The 21,662-nt window shown below is 34.7% G+C and overlaps 1 protein-coding gene across 1 annotated transcript in view; it reads left to right on the top strand.

Moving 5' to 3' along the window:
• LOC143407899 (EGF-like and EMI domain-containing protein 1) overlaps positions 1-21,662 on the top strand; it is a 607,825-nt gene that overhangs the window by 361,213 nt on the left and 224,950 nt on the right. The window contains exon 5 of the mRNA XM_077110345.1: positions 7,318-7,440. Within this exon, the coding sequence (XP_076966460.1) occupies positions 7,318-7,440 (123 nt within the window). The remainder of the gene's footprint in view (positions 1-7,317; positions 7,441-21,662) is intronic.

Here is a 21,662-nt window from a genome sequence, read left to right as displayed (position 1 = left end):
TTGTCATAAAACAATGCAAAGAAGAGTGCAAGAAAATTGATGACAACTTGGAAAATTTCACCTGAAAATGATAATATATATATTAAAAATAAAGTTCAAATAATGGAAAGGAAAAAGATGGTGTATAGTAAATACATGAGATTAACTGATATTATAAGCAGCTGATAACAGAATTGATAACCTGGAAGACAGGTCACTAAACTATATCTAGACTGAAGCCAGGAACAAAAATATGTACATAATATATTAAAACAGAAAATAGCACAAGACAATTGATATATAGATAACAGAGCTCAAAAACATGGGTATGGAGGTACAGAGAAATAAGGCAAGCAAGTATAGAGAAATAAGGCAAAAGCAATATTTGAACAGGTAATAGTGGGAGCGATTTCTCTAAAACTGAAAGACCTGAACTACAAAATCAGGAAGCATTACAAACTCCATGGAGGAAAACCACAAAGAAAATATATCAAGGCACATACTAGTCAACTATATAAAGAACAAAAACAAAGAGAAAATCTCAAAAGTAGAAAAAAATCAGTCGCATGATTTTCAAAAGGATATTTAAATGATAATGGAATGACTTTTAGTGTTTAAGGAATCAACTGTCAACCTACAGTTCTATCCACTTTAAAATATTCTGCAAAACTTAATTTACAGTAAATGAAATGCAGGCAAATTTGTGTATGGAAGAATTTCAAATTATTTATGTAGATACCCACTCTGGAGAAGGGGAGCTTAATTCTCCACTCCTGAGGTGTGAGCTGTGCATGACTTTTTTCCAAAACTTACAAATTAAAAAGGGGAAAAAATTGAATAATTTTACTACTATAAAGTGGAGAAACTGACAAATACTTTATCAGCCAGGGGGGTCAAGGTCAACATTAACAGTGTTGTCATGTTGACATGAAACTAGCACTTCACCTCTCTGATCTTCCTCTTTGAAACACATAATGCCAGTGTAAAATAAGAAAAAGTCATTAAAAAGACTCAAGCTGAGAGTAATTCTACAAAATGAATAGTCTTCCTTAAGATGCAAGGTTATCATAAACAAGGAAAGCCTGAGAAACTTAATACCAAGAGGAATCTACAGAAATATGACAAGCATATGTAATATCACATTCAGAGGGGAATCCTAGGACAGAAAAAAAAAGGGAACTGTAAAAACTAAGGAAATCTGAATACAGTGTGAACTATTTAATAATAAATGTCAATAGTGACTCATTAGTTATAATGAATGGACCATAATAAAGTAAGATATTTCTAATAGAAGAATATGGGATACATGGGGTACAGAGCAATTTTGCATTATGTTTGCAACTTCTCTGTGAATCTAAAAATGTTCTAAAAAAATTGTATTTAAAAATTCAGTTTAAAAAATATCATTTCTTGACAAAAAAGAAACCTGAAGAATTTTTGCCAGCTGATACATATGAAAAGACTAAGACAATTTTTAGACAAAAGAATCATTGTTCCAGAAGGAAGCACAGAAATCCAGAAAGCAATAATAAGTACCAGAAAATATACATATGTAGATAAACCACAGTGGCTACCAGTTATTCAAAATAGCAATAATAAAGTCCATGTTATCTAAATATATAAAATTAAAATACATGATAACAATAATATAAGAAGTTCAAGATTAAGGGAGTTGAAGTGTGGATTCTAGCATTATCTGGAAGTGGTTAAAATACAAATTATATTAGACTTTCATAATAGAGATTGTAATATCCAGGGTAACTACTGAAAAAACAATAAAGCAATATATGGCTGACAATCTAAACAGAGGGCAAATAAACACTAAAAAATAGATTTAAAGAGAAAAAATAATGGAGGTAAAAGCAACATAAAATATATGGGAAAGTTAGAAAAATAGTAAACTGGTAAATTTAATACAAACATGTCAGTAATTACATTGAAAGTCTATGTTATAACTCTACTTTGTCTAATAAAAGACATAGAATATATTAAAATAACATTTTAACATGTTAAAATAAAATTTATAGAAAATGTTGAGAGAAATTTTCTCAAATATATGAATACAGAAAATGGTTCAAAGTAAACTTTAAAAAAAAAAAGAAATTTCAGGCAAACGCTAACCCAAAGAAAACTTATACAACAATACCAACATCATAAAAAGTCAATTTTAATGAAAGAAACATTGGTAAATCTAAAGAGGTACATTTTATAATAACAAAGGGTTTTATCTACTAGAATGCTGTTTCAGTCTAAATCTGTATGCACCTCAAAACAAAGCTTCAAATTAGACAAAACAAAAATTGTGTGTATGAAAGGACAAATGTAAAAATCAGAAAGATTTTACTATGCTTTTTCACTAACTGTAAAATTAACATAAAAGATAATCCATAAAATAATGAAATTAATGTAGTTAAAAGTGTAATTAATGGATTTTCATATGCATTTTCATATGCATTTAATATATACAAATAAATGTGTGTGTGTATATGTTTTGTTTATTTGTATATATTTTCACATGTCTACATACAAGAAACACATCCGGCAATTGCAGAATATACATTTTTTTTCCAATAAATATAATTTTTTTAGCCAAAATTGATCATGTGTTAATTTCGCATGATCAAGCTTTAGAAAATTTTGAAGAATTGAACTTACACAGAGTATATTCTCTGTTCATGGTACTAATCTAGCATTTCATAATAACGATTAGAATTTCCTCAAAGATTTGAAAAACACCCAACATACCCTTTAAATAGTCATAGAAAGAAATGTCAGTGTAGATTATATAATATTTTGAGTTGAATGATAATTAAAATAAAACATATCAGAAATTGTGGGATATAGCTAATACTTTATTTTTAGGAAAATATATCACGTCAAATGAACACATTGGTGCAATACACTGGGTTCAGCAAGGCCATGTTCAGAGGAGGTATTGCTCCTGTTCCTGAATTCTCAGCTGTCCTGTGACTGACTTAGTCAATAAATATCTGAGGAGTGATTCTATATGACTTCTAGATCCTAAGAAGCATGTAGCTTCTGTTTGGATCTCTGGGAATGGTCCTTCAGGGGAATGATAGTTACCATAAAATACATCTGAACTCTCAAGACTATTAAGCAGGGAGGCTGCATGGAGAGAGAGGGAAACAGTCTACCAGCCACACACATGTCCCAACCACTGCAGCCCTATCCCAGCATGATGAATGAAAAGCCTGTGTATAAGTACAGTCCCATCTGCCACTGTGGGACCACAAGTGAGGACCAACCAGCTAAGCCTTCAATCCCCAGAAATGAGAAAAATAGTAACAATCAATTGTCTTTTTAAATCATTTGCTGTTGGGGTAGCTAGGTGCATGTTGATAGATAACCAGAAATATTTTTAAAAGAAGAAAAACTAAGCTACAATTTAAATCTCCCTCTTGTGAGAAACCCAAAGTAGAAGAAAAGCAATAGTAAAGATTGTAGCACAGATTAATTAAATGGGAAAATATGCAATACTGAAAAACTAATAAAGCCAACAAACAACTTCTTCTTGGAAAACAGACAGATGATATAGAGCTGAGGGAGATAGCTAAAATAGAGAGCTGAGACAGAATAGAGAGATGATAGACGGGAAGATAAAATTGATAACTCCCTTATAAAACTGGTCAAGGAGAAAAGAGGAGCCATGCATGGTAGCGCATGCCTATAATCCCAGCAGCTCAGGACCTGAGGCAGCAGGACCACAGGTTCAAAGCCAGCCTCAGCAACTTAGTAAGACTGTCTCGAAGTAAAATTTTAAAAATGCGGGGAGGGGATGCTGAGGATATGGCTCAGTGGTTTAGCACCCCCGGATTCAATTTCTAGTATGAAGAAGAAGGAGGAGGAGAAAGGATGCACATATTATGAATTTCAACTATAGGGAAGGGGGCCTAACTACAAGTTGGACAGATATTCAAAAGAGAGTAAGAGAATAGTATAAAGAGTTTAACAACAGTGCACTGGAACATTTATATTAAATGGATAAATTTCTCAAAACATAACTTTTCTAACATGTTTAAATTAAAAACTAAATATTATATATAGTCAATAAATTGATTTTTAAAATCGTTTTCATTGGTTCTTCTTAGTTATACATGACAGTAGACTCATTTTGACATAATTATGAAAGCATGGAATGTATCTTGTTCTAATTAGGTCCCCAGTATGTCCCCTTCCCCTCCCCTACTCCCACCCCTTCCCCCTTCTCTGCTGATCTCTCTGTAATTTACCCATATTTTAAAATAATTTCTTGTGGATATGCATGATGATGAGGTTAACTGTGGTCTAGTCACATATGTGCATAGGAAAGTTATGGCAGATTCATTCCACTGTCTTTCCTTTTTCCATCCCACTTCCCTTCCCTTTGTTCCCCTTTGAATAAATTAAATTTATTAATAAGTTTACACACACAAACACACAATCCCAGGTCCCAGATAGCATCATAAATGGACTCATCCAAACATTTAAGTAAGAAATGACACCAATATTATACAGTTTCTTCAGAGATGAGACAAAAGAGAAAGAGCTTCCAATTTGTTTTACATATCCAGTACAACATGGACACCAAAACCTACTACTATAAGAATATTATACAAAAAGCACAGGCAAATCTCCAATGAACTTAATTACAAAATTCTCAACAAAATATTAGCAGACTAATATATATATATATATATATATATATATATATATATATATATACACACACACACACACATAAAAATTAATGTATCATGATCAAGTTTATTTCAGAGATGCAATGATCAATCAATGTTATTCATTACATTACAGAATTTATAAGAAAGATCATATGATTATAAATTCACAAAAAGCAGTAAATAAAATTTACCATCTATTTATGATACAAATATGTAGAAAACAAGAAGTGGAAATAATTTTTAATTGATAAAACTAATCTCTTTAGATAGATAGATGGAGATGGAGATGGAAATATAGTTGTATCTCCAAACTTACAGCACACATTAACCTACTAGGAAATATTAAAAACTATCCTTCTAAAATCTGAAGGAAGACAAAGATGACCATTGCCATCACTTCTATTTAACATTGCACTTGAAAACCAACAAGTAAAAGAACCAATATTTTAAGAATTGAACAAATGGACAAAATATTTGAATAAGCATTTCAGCAAGATGTCATCCAAATGGCCAATAACATGAAAATGTGCTTAACCTAATTAATAATCAGGAAAATGCAAATTAAATTTGCAACATGATGCTATTATAAACTCCCCAGAAGAGCTGAAATGAAAAAACAGAAAATCCCAAATGTTGGCAAAAATGAGGGGCATCTGGTCCCCAATACACAGCTGGTATGAGTGTAAATCAGAATAATCTCTTTAGAAGGCAATTTGGCTATAACTACTAAAATAGAACATGTCATACCTTTTGGCCAAGAAAAGCCAGTCTCAGATATATTACCCAACAGGAATGCATAAGTTCATTGAAGATATTTATGGAAATGTTACCAGAGGCACTTTTCACAGTAGCCAAAAACAAACAAATCAAAAAATAGCCATTTGTCCATCATCAGTGAAATGGATAATCAAATATTGTGGTATATTTGTAGAACAGAATAATATACAGTAATAAGAATGAATGAACTATAAGTATTTGCAACAACATGATATGTGTTGTAAACGGAAATTACAGACAAAAGAAGCCACACACATGCACACACACACAGAGACACACAAATTATTTATGGTATGATTCTATATATACATTATCAAGACAGTTACCTTCAGTAAGATAGGGTTTTTCTTGGGTGCTAGTCATGATCCAGTGGTGTGTTAAGATTGCACTGGTGAGCTAAGATGTAGCTCAGTGGTAGAGCACTTTCCTAGCATGCACAAGGCCCTGAATTTGATCCCCAGCAACACACACACACACACACACACACACACACACACACGATAAAGAAAAAATATTGCATTGATATATTTTTATTTCTGCAAAATCTTTAAAGTGTGTAGTTAGGAATTGTATACTTTTCTATGTATAAGACACAGTTTGAATGAAAAGTTAACTAACAATGTGTAAAAGCAGTCTCAACATCAGCACATTGAGGGGCAGACAAAATCAATGGTATCCAGTCAAGAGGCACAGTCAAGATCCCTCTGCCTGGTACCTTGTTGCTCCTGCATCCAGGTGTTCCCTTCTCTGCAGGCTACATTATGATGGCACAGCTCCTCTGTCTTGCTTTCATTTTGCTTCTTCTGTTCCTGACTAACTCATTCTCTTTCTCTCTCTAGGTCTTCTAACACTCCCTCCCACCTTCACCTATGCACTTTCCACTCACTGTCTCTTCCAGGCACACTCATCTCATGGGAAAAGATCTATCCAAGTCAGCTTGTCAACATGAAGTAGAGTTGCCCATTTGGAGTATAACTACAGTAGCAAATCAACTGGGAGCAATGCTGCACACATAATCTCAGCAATTCTGGACACAGGAAGGATTGCAAGTTCAAGGTCAACCTCAGCAACTTAGTTAGATTTTGTCTTAAAATATAAATTTTAAAAGGCTTGGGATATATATAGCTCAGTGGTAAAGAGCCCTTGGGCTCAATCCCCAATCAAGAAAAAAAAAAGGAACCTTGGAACCTTGGTAACAAGTCACCTCACAGGCCACTGTGAAAGTTGCAGATAGGTTGGAATACTTGTAAGCCACAGTTGGATAGTAGGAATACATAAAATTCAGCTCTGTCTGAAAGAATAAGTATGGTCTCAGGATTAGAAGTGGGAATATCCAATCCATGAACACAACATATCATACTTGGTTAATCCTCAATCCCAGCTAGGTGTCAACCTTTGGAAACCACGGAACTACCGGCTCACCTTCCTCCCATTGTCTGGCACATTGCAGAATATGCAAGAGGAGATGCTCAGCAGTTATTTATTTGAGGAACTGACAACAACAAACAGGTGACCTAGTGTCCTGACTCTAATCTCTGTCTCTGTTCTCAGACTCATCCTCAAACAATGACTTGGATGTGAAATATCTGGATCTGTACTGTAAGTCTCCAAAATCCATGTCGCAACATGAAAAGCCACACCATGTCCTCAGTTCACTGTTCAAAAGTAGCATTTCAGATACCAAAGATTATAATGTGTCTCTTTCTTTACATCAAACCTAGAGTACATTGGCTCTAACTAAAATGAGATGCCAGTCTATTTCATTTAATCTGCGTTCAAAGGATGATGTCACTGTGCTGGTTCATTTTTAGGAGAGCCACTGAAATTTCTTTCTGTGTGTTTAGTTTCAGGAGATTGATTCTGTTTAACTATTCAATTGCAGATATAAATGAATGTACTATTGACAATGGTGGCTGTCAGGACCAGTGCTGTAATACAATTGGCAGTTATTATTGCAAATGTCAAGCTGGCCAGCAGCTGGAAGAAGATGGCAGAGGATGTGAAGGTAACAGTTAAGACTGTCTGCTTACTGATAAGGAAAAAAGAGAGCATGTATGCAATGCAAAAGAGGGGTTTCTCTTTTATCCAGAGCCAGTTGAAGTGCTTGTGTTGAATATTGTCAAGAGCAAAGATCTTCCTCTCATGCCTAGATTACAAAATTGTAACCCATTAGAACACTTCAAGTAGCTTATTATAGGAAACATATGATTATATGCTGGTTTGGTTGTGTCATGTTCTGATTATGGAATTTCAATCGTTCATTTAAATCCCTGGGTAAAGTACATATTTTTGAAAGCATTTCATTTAATTCTAAAGTAAAAATGGTGCTTATCATAAAATACTCATATGTTGCTACAATAGAAAGGCAGAGGCACAAAACTAACCACAGGAATAGTATTCTTAGTGCAGAATTAACTTTTTGCATAAACTTCAATGTTCTGTCTCCTTTTTAAATTAATTCCTTCCTTCCTTTGTTTATTGATTTGTCATCTTATTCATTTGACACTCACTGAATTTCTGCTCTGTATTAGGCATTATTTCATGCTCTGGAAATATAAAAATTAATGAGGAATAAATTCTTCCCTGAAGGAGTTCATTGATTAGAAGGAAAGATTGAAACATTTGCCCAAACCTTATAAAATGATGTTTGAAGACATTATAGCATGGGGTTAAGTGAACTAGAGTTTGAGTTCTAGCTGTGTCACTTACTATTTGTGTAACCTTGGGCAAGGTATTTCAACATTCTAAGACTCTCTTAATCGTAAAACTTAGGATAATGCTAGTTATCAAAAAGTCACAAAATTTGCTATGAGAATTAAATCAGATAATGCATGTAAGCACTTAGCATAGTGGCTAGCACAAAGTAGGAGCATTGTACCTTTGTATATTAACTCAGTTGCTGCTCTTACAGGAACAGAATGGGAGCCAGAGAGTGCTTCCTTCTCTTAAGCTTTAAGAAGAGAAATCTTAGACTAAAGGGAACACTTATGCCATGCCTTATAACTATTTTGACTTTCCCCCTGTCTATTCATGTTGCTAAAATGCCCAAACATTTTATATATTCAGGATTGTTGTTTATTAGTTTAAGGTCACAGTATAAAAGCATCAGTCCTAATTGTGTTTTACCATTGACCTTACAAAATCACACTAATTTTTTTTCTTCCTAATGACATCTATTCCTAATGGGGGGCCCGTGTGAGTAAGTTGGTAGGAGAAAGAATAGACAAAAAATGTCCCTACAGAGGATGCCTGGGACTGGGACTCTGGGTGTGGGGACTGCCGAGTTTGGATCTTTGATCCAGTTCCTTTCATTAGTGTCTTCCAGCAGGCTTGGACAGGCAGCAACAGGAAACACTTTGGATGTGTTCAAGGACAAGGGAATCAGAGCCTTCCTGAGACAGGCTTCACCTCAGACAGGGTCCTCTGCCTGGAAAGGTAGAAATTCACAAAGGCAAGTCCTAAATTCATCCAGGCTCTTTTTAGTCAAGTGTAATAATGCTTATTTCTGGATGTGACTATTTGGTGGTGGTGTTCTCAGTATGGATTCAATGTCAGGGAAGAGGAGGAGTCTGGACTAGGGTGGTGATGGCCACTAAAGACAATGCAGTCTTGTAAAATGAGAATATCATTTTTCATGACATTTCCCTTGTCTGCGAGGCAGTAACTTACTGTTTCTCTTTAGTTGGGTGTTATTATGATCATCATTGTCATTATTATGGATACATTCCCGGTGATTAGTGCAGTAATTAGCCTTTGTTAGGTATAACAGTTTTTATTATTATTTTATAATAGCTGTTAGGTTGATAAAGCATGTTAGACTTTATACCCCCTAGCTCATTTAATTTCATTCATATCCTATTTTAATTGAAGTTAGTTACTCTTGGTGGCTCATATAAATGTTAAAATATTGAGAAAAGAGCTTTCCATGGCTTCATTAAATTGAAGTCCCCTTGTACAGACTGTGTAAAAGTCAGGTCAGTATTGGTGAGACTCAAGAGTCTGATAATGAGGTAACATTGACATGCCCCTTACCAGAATGTAGAACCGCAGGTAGTAGCATGGATTGGAGCCCATTGCCCGCAAAGGACCCTTCCCTCAGTCTCATTCATTTTAGCATCTTTTCCTTGTTTCTGTAAGCTACTATTTGGTGGAGATAGTAATGTTAGAGATTCAGCTTATTCAATTGTTGTCCATACCATGATCTCAGATTTATTTATATACATAGTTAAATAAAAAAATAATAGAGGTTTTTTTGCAATCCAGTGCATTCTAAAGTCACAGCAAATGAGCATTGTGCCAGCCACTACGCAAAAACTTCATGTGAGTGCACTAATGAGTCATCCGTGTTCTTTCACTAGCTCCAAACGGTAAAGGTCAGTTGGTTTCAAACAACATTGTGTTGAATGCTACAGCCATAGAATTAAGCAGTCATTTTAAAAGACTTCTTCTTGGCATTAATATATATTTGAATTGCTTTTTAAGTACAAATCAACATTTTAGTGGACATTTGTGGTGCTATTAAAATAAATATAGAGTCTGCTCTTAAATGGGATTGAAACATTTGCAAATGGCCTTGTTAGCTAATCTTTTTCTTTAACTTTTTCCTCTAAAGAGATATAAACCTGTGGAGAAGCAGAAGATTCTGATTAGCTCAGTTGCACTGGTATCCCCTGATCTCAGGCACAGTGCTGAACCTAAAGCATGTTTTCTGATTCATAGTTCACATGGATTCTTACAAGGAACAGATCAAAGGAGCAAATGAGGAGAAGGCACTGCCTGCTGTTGGATGCTGTGGATATTTTAATATATGTACATATATGTATATATGCACTCAAAGGACAAGATTTTTCTTCTTTGTTAGTGTGTTAACATTATGACATTTACAGATTTTCAAGTATGCAACTATCTTTGCATTTCAAGTGATAATCCAATGAGATGTTAGCATTTTATTTGCTTTTAAATTCAGTTTTCTATTGCTATATGACTTTTGGTTCCCACAATCATGAATTAAATAGATCAGTAATTTTTGTTTCTCACGTGGTCTTTATGAAAGTGGTTCTTCATTGAAGTGATTCGGTCCCCCAGAGACATGTGGGTGTATTCATTTGCACAACTGGGAAGAGTGAGTACTGCTGACATGTGGGGTAGAGGCTAGGATTCTTCCCAGCATCCTCTTTGTGGCTCTGATTAGACCTTCCCATGCTAGCCTCCTTGTCTCTTTAATATATTATATTTTCTTTTCTGTCTTTACTGCATATGTTCAACCAGTCTATTGAGTTTTGGATTTCAACAATTTACATTTTTAGATGTCTTATGTTTCTTATTCTCAAATCCATAGGTTCCTTTCTATATGTATACTCATTTTTATCATTGTATATTTTCCTTTTACTATTTCATGTATAGCCATTCTATATTCTGAATCTTATTCCAACACCTGTGGTCCTTGTGAGGACTCTAAATCTATTGGTTCTTATTTCTAGGCATTATTTACAAAGTGTTTTTGCATTGCCTTTCCTTTCCTTTTGGGTATACCATGGTGTAGAACTTATAGTAGAGCACTGTAACTATTTATAGGTTTCTACTATTATTAATTAGACTGGGAATCTTGGGAAAAGGATTCCCAAGTTAAAGGATCTTGTCTTTCCACTTTTCCAATCCCAGCTCAGAGTAGAATTCCATAAATATTCATTGAATGAATGGTTGGATGAACACCCATTCTTTCAATGTGAATACATGCAAGCACCCAGTCAATACACCTTTCATTTATCTCCTTATCTACAAATCCCAACCATGTTGGTGTTGTCATTTAAAAGTTTACCAGTTAAGCCATTGGGTTATCAGTAGGTCTTACTGTAAATATTTGCTCAAAGTAAATCTGATATATTTGAAAGGGCATAGCACATTTTTATTTCTAGAGAATAAGTAAAACTTTGAACTTCCTGAACTCTTTCTTCATGTGGCTTATCTAAACCATTGGTGCAGCAGCATAACTAATGAGACTAGTAGTCCCGTGGAGTCAGGAAACTTTTTTTGAATAATCACTGTATATTTTAATAAGTTAACTAACAAAGCTAATAAACATTGATTAGACACTTGAGACAAATTCTTCTGCTTGAGAGAAATAAATGAACATACATTATCCATTCATAAAGGCATGCGATTTTATTAACTGATTGTTAAAATATTTTAAAGTAATTTTATTGATATTTTAGAGTGATGTTTCCCTCCAAACACATTGGATGTGATAATGTGAATAACAGAAATTCTAATTCAGAATGCCATTGTTGTAAGTCATAGGATATTTGAACTGAAAAAAAAAACTTCTATAGATGAAATCTCAGAGAAATTAAATGTCTTGCACCAGTTCATAAAGTTAGTTGGTGAACAAAGTGACACTATATGCCAGGCTTTCCTGTTCACTATATATCCTTTCCAGTGTCCTTTCCCTTGGATGTGGTTGATAAGCAGCATGCACTAGATACAGAGCACAGTGCTGCATTGGCCTAGAGGCCCTCAACTCATAGAGGCCATGATCAACCAAGGAGAGAAATTAAGACCTGGAGAGAATGACCAATTTCCTCCAAGTTTCAAACAATTCATTTGTAGAAGTAGAAACACAATCTAGTTCCCCCTTTTCCATTTGTCATTCTTCTCAATTGATCCATCAACCTGGCCAGTAATATCTTCTGGGTAACCACTAGATGTAGTTGGGTATTTGAGAATACCAGAGTAATACAAATTATGTTCTGTTTCATCATGGAATTTCTCTCATTGATGCAGAGAGAGAAGAGGAGGGGCATGGAAGGAATCTAAACAGGAAATAGAAAAAGTAGGCCAGCATAATGGTGTATGCCTACAGTCCTAGTTACCTGGAGGCTGAGGCAGAAAGACTGGTTGAGCCCAGAAGTTTGGGTCTAGCCTGGGCAACACAGTAAGATCCCTTTTCTTAAAAAAGAAAAGAGGGGATTCCATAGAGGCAGTGATATCCATCTAGGAAGCAAGGAGCCCTCTGTGAGCATCAAGAATGACCAGTAGAATGAGAGGAAGTGTAACAAAGACTTGTGTCACTACTATTGATCATAATTTAATTTTCAAATTTTTGGCACAGGGGTGGGGGGCGGGAAATGCAGTGAGAGAGAGGACACAAAAAGCTTTAGTTTCCGTAAGAACATCTTTGAGATCCAGAAATAGTAAATAATTATCTCTGCCCCTGTAGCTGTGTTCCTGGGCTTCCAAAAGATTGTTTGACAGGCTGGTCTTGCAAATTCCTCTAATGGGATCCAGTTAACTCTTTGGTTCATTCTAGGAGGTGCTGGGCTTTCTCTGGTTCCCTCAAAGATGCTGCCAACTGAGGAGGTAGAAATATGTAGCTATAGAAAGAACCAGGACTGGCTAGAGTATCATTAAACATCCTGGGCATAAAATTACTGTGTGAAACCTTAAGTGAAAAAACAGAAGACAAATAATTATTTCATATGCTTTGCAAGTTCACCAAGGCCAACTTTATCTAAAGCAGTTGGTTATTTATGCTGATGAGAGATTTCCAAGGTGGGGTTATCTGCTTAATAACCTTACTATCATATCAGGAAAGCCTTGCCTATTTGTAGTCTGTAGTGTTCTTGCTAAAGTTTAAACCATCTGTGTGTGTGCGGACACCTGAATGTATGTGAGTATGTATGTGTTGCTCAGAATTGAACCAGGGGTGCATTTTACCACTGATCTGCATACCCAGCTCTTTTTATTTATTTATTTTTAAAATCTTGAAACAGGACCTCAAACTTGTGATCCTCCTTCCTCAGCTCTTGAGTAGCTAGAATTAACAGGCATACACACACCTGGCAATTTAAAACCTCTTTGACTTTACTTATTTATTTATTTATTTATTTTTTGTTCAGAAAATTTAATTGATCAGAATCCTCTTTTATGATGATTCTTCCTACATTTAGAGAATGTTAGAATGTTTCTGTGTACCATTTCAACTAAGGAAAAACATGAATTTTTGCCAAACACTAAAGGCTTTTGGTAATTGAAGAAAACACTATTATGTGTATATATTCAATGCCCACACACACCATTGTTTTTGCCTTCATAAAAATAACTTGAAAACATTATGAAGGAATGTCTACTTTTGTGTATTTTTTTCACTTTGTCATTTATGAAGTAACTCCTAAACTTGTGCTGTAACAGAATGTCAAGGTTGAAGCAGTTCCCTGATGAAGACTGATACATACTGCAGAAAAAAATTCAGAACATTCCCAGACAGTCTACCTTCATGTATAAAAGAACGAGTTATCCTTTTTTTAATTTATTAAGACTCACTTACAATACAAAACTCATTGTGTTTAAAAAGGTTGAGTCAGTTAAAATTACAGACACATACCCGAGTTATGTAGATACATGCAGAATTTTTCTCTCTACTCATTCATTCATTCATTCACCAAACACGAATCTGTGTACAGTGCATGGTCAAACAGAGAGCACACAAATTTTACCTCTATCCTCCTTAAAACAAAAATTCTCTCTTATGCACTTTGGTTCCAAACATTGCCTCTGACATTTACAAACAGTTAAATTTAGAGCGTGTTGCTTAGCATATGTGCTTCCTATTCTTCGTCTATAAAACCAGGATAACAATACTTAAACTGATATTGGTGATTCAATGAGATGTTGTAGGAAAACACTTTGATGGTGGGAAGACCCAGTTTCATGGCCATATGAAGAGAGATGAATGTTTGTTGGCATAACATTCCTGGTGTCTCGTCTCTTTGTCCCCTTACTCACTCAGTCTACTCTTCCCCAGGGAGGAAGAGTGAATTACCTCATGAATTACCTCACTGGTGAGTTTTAGGAAAGAAAGTAGGCTGTGGTTCTACCCACCTTCCTGTATTCTCTTTAGGATCCATGAATGTCTGCAAAAAGTGCCCATTCTGGACTACTCTGCTGTTATGTACACTTTGAGCAGGGCACCCATAGAAAAGACTGAGATTTTCCAGCAACACCTGTGTCCAGGTGGGATAGTTTGCCTAGAAATCCCAACTGCTGCACCCATTAATCCTATCCTCCAGTTATAATTTTAACACAAATAAAGCTGATATATTGTCTCTATCTGCCTATTTTGGATTAGATAGATAGATCTCTATTAATTCAAAAGTCAGGCAAGCAACATAAACTTGTTACTGGATCCTTTGAAAGTACCAGCATGTTACATCAGCCTATTTCATAGTAGATGCTTAGGAAATTTTACTTCTGTCCACGTTTTTTTTTTTTTTTTTAATTCTCTCCTCTGCTATTTGTTGTTGAAGATAAAACTATGTCCAGTGTTATCTTTCTCTCTCCAAGGGGCTTCCAGTTCAATAAAGGAGATAAGATGGATACACAAGCAACTATAGTCTAAGATAGCAAGAGTAAATATAAGACAGACACAGGCATAGTGCTATGGGACTTAAGAAGAGAAAGAGATAACTCACCGTTGAATCGAAATGAGCTGCAAAGAACAAGGACAGACACTAATCACTTAGTCCTGGGACTGAAAAACCTTGCTTCATTTCCTTCACTTTCTTAATCAAGTACCCTATCAGAGTTATACCTAGGACCACTGGTCCTACTGTTGCTTTCTTCTCTCCTGATTGACACTGGAAGGCATCTGAGATTCTAACAACAAAGCTGCCACTGCCACACCAAAGGCATCCATCCTTTGCAGAAACTCTGAAGGTATTAAGCCTCTGGGTCTTTTTAGACTAGAAAGAAAACACATACCCTTTAAATCTGAAACTCTGCTATCAAAGTAAAAATCTACTTTATTTCTTTTTAAACCAATTTTTTAAAATAAAGCCCATCATTCACCCCCTAGTAATTCAGAGCAGTCATCTTAACACCTCAGCTTTCAGCTAACACTCATTGCAGTCAACAATTTATTTGGTAGTGAGTCAAACTGGAAGAGACCTTAACTGATACAAATTCCCTGAAATGAGGTGGCTCACTTTCCCAGTGTCATTAGGGACATGTAGATGTATGGTTCTTTCAGCTTTCCCAGGGAGTACCAAAAGAGACAGACTTAATAAATTAGCCTCAGAAGTCTGTGGTTGACAAACAGGGCATCCCTCACTGAGGCCTCTTATCATGAATACAACAGGAAAAAATGTTAGCACAAGACAATGGACTGCCTCAGTTAGCAACCCCATGCCCCTTTGCAAAAGAACAAAACAGAAGCAGCCATTCAGGGCAAAAGGCTGCATGGGGATGTCTGGGAGTGATGGGTAGCAAGGGGTTCTCCTTCCCAAAGTTTGGTTTATACTCCTTAAATTTTATCCTATTTCAGGAAACATAACATAGGTTTTATGTTCTGAAAAACAGACCTTTCATTTTCATTCACAATCATTAGTTTGTCTGCCCAATATTTTTAAAAATGAACTTATTTTTAAAAAATCATATTATCATATTTTAAAAATATTTTTTAGTTATAGATGAAGACAATGCCTTTATTTTATTTGTTAATTTTTTATGTGGTGCTGAGGATTGAACCCAGTGACTCATTCTTGCTAGGCAAGCACTCTGCCACTGAGCCAAGACCCCAGCCCATATTATTATATTTTTAAAATTTGTTTCCAAGAATATTTTCAAACTGAAGCACACTGTCTTGAATTCCTCAGATGTGTGTCTACCCTGCAGATATTTTGTTAGATTATGGAATTCCACCTATCAAAACATCGGTTTGGTTCATACTCTAAAGACTGGTCTCTTTTAGACTTCTAAAATGTTGAGGGTTGGTTCCTGCCCTTGCAAAATACATATTACTTTCTATTGCTATCATAAAAAGTAGTCATGGATGACTGACTGATTTTTTAATATTCTTGCTATGAGAAATTCCTTTATCAATTTCTAAATAATGGAAACTTTTTTTTTTCAATAAAGGGAGATATGAATACATAGATGTGATTTTTAATCAGAAAGTATGCCAGTTTAAATTGATTTGTTATTTTGCTATTGGCTTTCATGTGTCTGTGTTTTTAGTGACCTTCTCCAAACTAGTCACTCTCAGCACAGGATCTCATAGAAAGAAATGAAGCCACTTATTTCTCAAAGAACTATATATCTTAGTTTATAAATTCAGGCTAAGTTTCTCTTTTTATTATTTATTCTAGTTAATAACTGATTAACAGACTGCGTTATATATTCTTCAATGTAACTAATATCAAAATAAATGAATGTCACTTATTTTACTTGTCCCAGTGGATGCATTTCATGGAAATATTCCACATGCATCACCAGAAAAACCAAAGACCTGAGAGTAAGCATATTTATTTGTCTTTTTACTTTGTATCTTCCATACAGATGTCCCACTGGTTAAAAGTATATTCCTAAAAATAGTAAGTACTATAAATGTATAGGGAACTTCACGCTATTACAAACTAAACATTCACATATTTCACATTTCCCATAAATAGGAAGAGCATATTTAAAGGATCTAGAACATCTTCCTAAAATGTGTTGTTCTCATTTTAACAAAGTGGGTGGTAGGCCTCTGTCATTTAAAGAAGCATAGGCTTCTATGACTGTTTAGCAAAATATTGAAGATAATTGATTATAAATCAATAACTATTTTTGAAGTATAATGTTAATAGGTAGCAGACTGAGAAATGCAGTGCTATATTATAAAACCTTTTGATGATATTCCAATCATAGGGCCATCTGATGATACAGAGGGACATTGCTTACTGTAGAAGGCCCTTGTTGGCTAGAAGTAGACCCATGAAAGACATTAGCCTTGGTTGATTCTGCATATCCCGGGGTCCCACTTACCCCCAGTTGGTATGGAGAAGAACAGAACCAAGAAGCCTCAAGTTTCTTTATGTGGGCATGAGAGGTCAGAGAGAGGGGCCATGGACAGGAGAAATTAGAATAATCAGTAAAAAGGAATACATTTTTATGTATAGTTGATGCACACAATTCTAACTTACAAAGTTCTCTAGTTCCAACAAGCTCAGAAAAGTGGGGTGCTTCAGATCTTACAGCATTCACACCAATAGCACATACCATCCAATGGGGGTCTGCAAAAATTACCTTTTCTCTGCTTCTGATATTTTAAATAATCAACACTTTGAAGGCCTGACTGAGTGCTAAAAAACACATTAAAACTGCAGCCAAGAAAATGAGGTTAATTGTAATTCATTAGATGCTGTCCTTATTAAAAGTGAATTGATTTAATCCCTATAATAAGCCCTAAGGCATGAGAAAGTAAAATAGCTCCATAAGTATGATGTGCTCAACAATTAGAAGATATCACAGTTAATACTGCAGTACAGGATTTCTAAACTTTAGGGTGTGTGTGTGAATCACCTTAGAACTTGTTAAAATTCAGACTCCAATTCAGCAGATGTGGAATAAGCCTGAGAATCCACATTACTAACAGGCTCCCAGGAGATACAATGCTGTTGCTCCACAGAACACACAAAGTAGAAAGTCTTTTCCTAGTTTTTTCTCTCAGTCAGTTTGTCAGATAATTATTAAGCATTTACTAATTATAATATGTTTAGATATTACAAAATAGTTTGAAACATGATCTCTAGACCTTTTTTAAAAATGGCTAATATTACATACCCTGCAGTTCCTCCTTCTAAAGTATATGATTCAATGTTTTTTTTTTTTTTTTTGTATATTCACAAATACATGCAGTCATTACCACAGTCAATTTTGGAACATTTTTATCACATTAACAGGAAAACCTGTTCCTTTTACTATCACCTTCTTATTCTTCCATCACTCCCCTGGCTCTAAGCAAATTTGCCTTTAGTCACCATAAACCTCCTTATTCTGGACTGATACAAAACTAGAATCACCTAATATGTAATATTTCATGACTGGCTTGTTTTATTTAGCATAATGTTTGTAAGGTTCATCCTCATTGTAGCTTATAGCAGTACTCGATTTCTTTTTATGGCCAAATAACATTTCATTGCATGGACATACCACTTTCTGTTTATGCATTTGTCAGTTGATGGACATTTGGGATGTCTTCAGCTTTTGGTCATTATGACCAGTGCTGATAAAAACATTCATGTGTAATTATTTCTGTGTTCATAAGTTTAATTTCTTTTGGGTATCTACCTAGGAGTTGAATTTCTTGGTGCTATGGTAACTCTACATTTAATACTTCTGGAGTTTTAAATTTAGATAAGTCAAACTATTTTAAAATGTAGAGATCAATATGTGTATGTGTATGAATATATTTATATCAACAACTACATTCATATAAAAGTGGTCCATTGTCCAATGATTTTGCAGAACACTGCATCCTAAAGTTCTCATAAGGAAAGCCAGGCACAAAAGACAGTATTTAGGGGCTGTGGTTCAGTGGTAGAGCACTTGTTCTGTCATGTGTGAGACACTGGGTTCAATTCTTGGCACCACATATAAATAAATAAGGTCTATCAACAGCTAAAATATATTTTAAAAAAGAAGACAGCATTTAACTACACAAAGTTGCACAAAACACAGGTTTCCCAAACAGGTTTAAAACTTTTGGAAAGTAAAATATTTACAACTCGAGGATTTAGTATTTTGTAGAATGTATTCTGAAAAATGGCTTAATTCATGCTCTGAAGATAGAGACAATACCTATGGCAATGGGCAGAAAATATGTTCAAGAAACAAATGGATGATATGTGGGGGCTAGACAGAGGGTAATAACTCAAAAGGTAAACCCTATAGGTAACTGGGTAAAGGACCAATTTTCCAAGTGAGATATTTGAGTAGAGCAATGATAGAATGTAGATGTGATTTCTGAAAGTTTCTAATGGCTTGATATTTAAAATGATATAGGCAAACATGAAAGATATGGAAGTGACAAGAGAAGAATTTATAGACCAATGAAATGGTTCATCTATTGACATCTATAAGTTGTGTAAGGAAAGAATGATCAGTGAGTATTGATGACACACTGAACCCAGGGAAAAATGGGAAATATAAAATTCTTTGAGGGCTGGGGAATATATCTCAGTTTGTAGAGTGCTTGCCTTGCTTGCACAAGGCCCTGGGTTCAATCCCCAGCATCACACAAAACAGTAAAAAAAATTCTTTGAAAATAAGATTATAAATAATGTGGAATAAATTATTGGTAACAGAAATGCCAAATACAGCATGACAGAGTAAGTGTATTTTTAGAAACACTGAACACATCCCAACTAGATTTGTTAGAAAATCTGTATAAGTTTTTCTACCATTATAAAAAACAATTCCAAACGATTTCTTCATCATTTCTCATTTTAAAATCAGCACTTGGTTTCCATGCATGACTCTGCCATAGGTTTTGATATTACCATCTGGCAGAATCTGCTTATTATCTTCATTATGAACCTCGGCTTTCTTTTTATGCTAATTCCTATTTTTGTCCATTAAATCCTAAGTTAAGTCAGTTTCAAATTAATTAGAAGTAAGATAAAAGATGGAGAATTCCCCTGCATGTTATTATTAATTATGTTGTCAGGGCATAATATTTAACACTGCTTCAATCTGGTTGTAAATAAGTTCTCTTTGATGAGATGACCTATCTATACTTTTGTTCCTGTTGCTGTATTTACCATTTCCCTTTTGTTATATGTCAATGAAAAATGGAATTGCCAGATGGTTTGCAAAGACAATTGGGCAAGAACTTTGAAAAACAATTCTTTATGTACAAATAAGCAAGTAAACAAAGAGGTTTGCTTGGAAAAAAAAACAACAACATTTTTTTGCTTAAACCACATATAATTCTCTCAGAATCTCATAGTGTTAACTATATTGTTTCTATCAGAGTAAATATAACAAATAAAAGTAAAGATCCCTAACTGATGTAAAAATAAAGATCTCTAAGCACCTCACATTGTTAGCATGACATATGATGTGTAGACGCCCTGATTACTCCCCATAAAATTGAAATGGGTTCTGAGACAACACTTACCCTTAGAATTTAAATCTCTGAAGTGCCCTTTGGCTAGCCCTCTTTCTTCAGCTGTAGTAATTTAAATCTCTTGTCTTCACAAGGAGTGCACTTTGATTCTGATAATGAGTCTCCTGTTTTGCCCACCTGAGCTCAAACTGTGGGATCACTCAATGGGGCTCCAAGAGACTTCCATGATGGCTTCAGATCCACTCTCTACACAACAGGGAATGTGTCTATTTTCTTCTTTGTGTCTTACTTTCCTTATTTGTAAAATGAGGAATTTTGAATGAAAAAAAATGTCAGCATCTTCTTTCAGGCTGTAAATTCCATATTTCACAAGCAGCGACTTAAAACTTTCGACATCCGTCCAAAAGCTGGAATTCTGTGAAAGAGGTCAGGAAGAGATTTCTAGAGGTGATAATAGCAATATGAAACGGCTTCCATGAAGCTTACAGCTATAAAGAGAACCTAAGATATCTAGTAAGATCTGAGATTATATCAATTCAGAGAGTGGAAAAGAGCAAGGCATACACAGAATTAAACTGTATCAGAGATTAGAGTAGCCACAAATTCTGCCTGGTCCTTTAGGCATTGCTTTAAGGTAAGCTTGTTTTCCATTTAAAAGTTGTCTCTGAGTCTCTCAAAATAATAATAATAACAAATCTTAGATTCCCACAGCTCAAGCCCGTTATTAGACATCTACCCTGTGTTCAACATATTCATGTTGATCTTATTGCCATCAATTATTCACCTTGGCAGTATGGAGGAGATTTTAGACAAGAAAATAAAACACAATATCATTTCTCAAACAATTCTTTGAATTGCTCAATTTTTTTTAACTGAGAGGAATAGCTATAGTTTCTATAAATATTTCTGAAAAAATTATATGCACATATTCATAAAAAGTAAGAGCTGAGTTCTTTTGTGTCCAACAGAATACTTGATACATGCTGTACTGCTTTATAGAAAAAAATTAAATTTTAAAGAGCTGTATGATTCTTAATAAAACATAAATATAAATTTTTATTTGTGTTTTTTGGATATACATTATATGTACTCACATAATGTAATTTATAGTTATCATACATTAACAAACTTATCAGAGATGAAAGATAGCAATTATAGCTTTAAGGAGGTGGTGCCTTTTAAAATGTTGCTTTGCATGGGTCCTTTCTAATGTGTATGTGATATTGGCCTAAGTGAGGGGTCTGGTGAGGCCAAGCACAACAATTTGGATAGATGAAGAAAATTAATGTCCTCTGAAAGTCAAAATCAAGTACAGCAAAAATCTGGAGAATTAAATCTGTTCT

The sequence above is a fragment of the Callospermophilus lateralis genome, chromosome 10, assembly GCF_048772815.1.
Source record: "Callospermophilus lateralis isolate mCalLat2 chromosome 10, mCalLat2.hap1, whole genome shotgun sequence".
Classification (NCBI taxonomy): Eukaryota; Metazoa; Chordata; class Mammalia; order Rodentia; family Sciuridae; genus Callospermophilus; species Callospermophilus lateralis.
This window is presented reverse-complemented; position numbering and strand designations above follow the sequence as displayed.